This window comes from Helianthus annuus, chromosome 6 (genome assembly GCF_002127325.2).
Source record: "Helianthus annuus cultivar XRQ/B chromosome 6, HanXRQr2.0-SUNRISE, whole genome shotgun sequence".
Lineage (NCBI taxonomy): Eukaryota > Viridiplantae > Streptophyta > Magnoliopsida > Asterales > Asteraceae > Helianthus > Helianthus annuus.
This window is the reverse complement of record NC_035438.2, coordinates 75,637,626-75,640,572: the sequence shown is the minus strand read 5'-3', so window position 1 is coordinate 75,640,572 and position 2,947 is coordinate 75,637,626. Positions and strand designations below refer to the sequence as shown.

Below are 2,947 nucleotides of genomic sequence, written 5' to 3'. Positions count from 1 at the left end.
CCAACGCCACTCGCCGCCGCCGCCCACCACCATCGCCGACGCCACCACCAACTGCCGTCGCCGCCACCCAATGCCACCTTTGCTACCACCCACCACCACTTGCCGCCGCCATCACCACCACTCACCGCCACCACCACCACCCATCGCCGCCGCCGACACCCACCACCGACACCTATAACCACCCACAATTACTACCACCGACCACCATCACCACTCACCGCTTATTTTATTACTCCGTTTTTTTGCCTACCGAACAATACGCAATAATGGTTCATTCCATTCACACATAGTAACCAAACAAGACATGAAATGGTAATGATCCATTGCATTCACTCGTCCATTCTATTACCTCGTCCATTCCATTTATTCGTCCATTCCATTACCCCATACCAATACCAAACAGACTCTTATTTCTTATTCTTAACACACTCGTCTTTTTTTCATATGGAAGTGATTAGAGTCAAATTTGGAGAATTTTAGAGATAATGGGTCGATTTTGGATTGAATGGAATTGATCAAACTTTTAAACAACTCTTAGGTTTATGGATATGGTTAGGCTGGAGGGTGTGGTATAAAGTCTCTAGGGGCTTTATCACGGCACCTCAGCGTTACGTCATGTCCACGTCACACAGGAGGCTTTAAAGTCTCTTCCTTTAACTTGGAGGGTGTGGTTTAACTACCCACTTTACACTATAGCGCCCCCATTTTGACCAATCACCCCTCGATCAAAGCAATTCCCCTTCGTTAACGTGCTGGCGAGCGATGGCGCCCCCCTTTCGCTGCCGCGGTGTGGCCGATGGCGCCCCCGGAGCGCTATGAACGATGAGGTGGCCGGGTGGCGTTAAGCCACACCCACCGGCCTTAGATGAATATATATGTAGTTGAATTAGACCATTGAGGATTAAACTTATCACCGGATAATATAATTAGCTAATAGGCAAATCATTGTGCTCAAGAAGGCACGCTAGCAGTGTGTTGAGTTTTAGGTAGTCAACAAAACTCATATAAGGACTTCAGATCGAACAACTTGGAACGTCAAAGTGATCAGTACATTTTACTTTGCAAAGTAAAATACTAAAATATACATTTAGATATCCGCTTGAAGGATAAGTACATTTAGACCAACCGTCAGTTTCAGGAATAATGTAAAACATGTGACTATTGAGCTACGAATCTGTAATTTATTGCTGTCATTACACATTCCTGTTTCTTAATTTCGGAACTCTTTAAATCTTTCGACCTTTTTGTGTTGTACTTTGTGTGAATCCAAAAGAACTCGATTCATGGCAACTCAAAACGATAGGATTAAGTTTAATGTTGGTGGTAAGATCTTTGAAACCACCGCCACAACGCTCGCAATCACCGGCCGACAATCGTACTTCGGAGCCATGTTTGACGAGAATTCGGACCTTCAAATGAATCCGGCCGGCGAAGACTTCATTGATCGGAGCCCAGATTGTTTTTCAGTCCTCTTAGACTTATTACGAACTGGGGAGCTTTACATTCCGGCAAATGTACCCGAAAAGCTTCTCTACCGAGAAGCACTGTTTTATGGTCTCATGGACCAAGTTCGTGCAGCAAAATGGGGACAATTTGATGGCAACCGTCTTCAGCCATCAAAGTCTGTCACCGGGTGGGCACCCGGTGATGGCACGGCGATCAGAGCATCGCCTGATGGCGGCTGCTGTGTGGCACATGGAAGCATGGTCCACATTTATGATTGGATGTTGGAAGAATATCCACCAATCAACCTTGATTACCAACGAGTGAATGACGTGGGTTGGGTAGGGTCAGTGGACTCAACCGGGTTAGTGATCAGCACGTGTCAGCCGCTAGGACGTGACCAAGGTGCGATCGGATTGTTTAATTCGACAAGGGGAGAGTTAAAATTCCGGTTTAATGCGATACACCAAGGTGTTGTTAAAAGTTACACTGCGGGCGCGTTGAGTTTTAAAAAGAGTTGTAACATGTTTTCGTGTTGTAAAGGTAAAAGCAACGAGGACGGTATTGGTGTTTGGGACCTAAACACGGGTCAACAACTTGATTTTTTCTATATCCATCACTTGGAGACGCGGATAAGCTTCAATGGTTTAATGGTTTGAATTGTTTGTTAGTTGCCACTTTTTTTCCTAAAGGAAACGATGGTAACATTAGACTACATGGTATGGTGATGGACCATCCTTGGAGGATGATCCGCCACGTAGGTGTCACATCATAGTCCTCCCAAGGATGGATCATCCTCCAAAACTAGGGGGCATGGGAGGATGGTCCTAGTCATCATCCTCCACCACTTTTATATTTTTTTTATTTTTTTTAAATCTCCATCTTTTTTTAAACATTTAACAAATAAAGTAATAAAATATTTTAATTAATATTATAAAACATTACATAAACATAAAAAAAAATTAAACTTAAAAAAAATAAACTAAAAAAAACATAAACTTAAAAACCTAAAGTTAAAAAAAAACGTAAAAATATCCTAACATACTAAAATAAGCTACTAGTCGTCGTCTTCCATGTGGTGGGCGGGTTCGTTTTCAGCGTTGTTCCAAATATGCTCCACAAAATATGATGAGTTTTTATAAAAAGGGAAGAGTGGTTTATAAAATTTGAGAGAGATGGGGTGGTAGTGGGTGAAAAGTTGTGAAAATTGGAGTTAAAGATGTGAATATTTATAAAAATAGAAGTGAAATGGGTGTAATTTAAATATATAGCTGAAGAAACAGTGATCTAATTAAGGTATTAATTAGAGGGGTTTATGTTCCTATCATAATGGTTAATCTTCTTTGAGTTATTTGAGCTCCGACTGGTAAATCAACCTGCAAAACAGAACACCGTTACTCGTTAAGAGGGGAATGTGGGGGTTTCCCTCTTAACCGGGCTCCGGCGTGAGAATAAGCGACTGCTTTGAGAGTAATTAAGTAGCTAAGAGTAAGAGCCGAGGGAA

General features: G+C 42.3%; 1 protein-coding gene across 1 annotated transcript; it reads left to right on the top strand.

The window, feature by feature from the left end:
- The first annotated feature begins 1,283 nt into the window (after positions 1-1,283).
- LOC110944924 (BTB/POZ domain-containing protein At4g30940) lies at positions 1,284-2,102 on the top strand. The gene has a single exon (XM_022186568.1). It carries the CDS (start codon positions 1,284-1,286, stop codon positions 2,100-2,102), a length of 819 nt encoding a protein of 272 aa, XP_022042260.1.
- Positions 2,103-2,947: the final 845 nt, after the last annotated feature.

Excerpts from the sequence above, each read along its gene's own strand:
- LOC110944924 (XM_022186568.1), top strand. The coding sequence starts at position 1,284 with ATGGCAACTCAAAACGATAGGATTAAGTTTAATGTTGGTGGTAAGATC.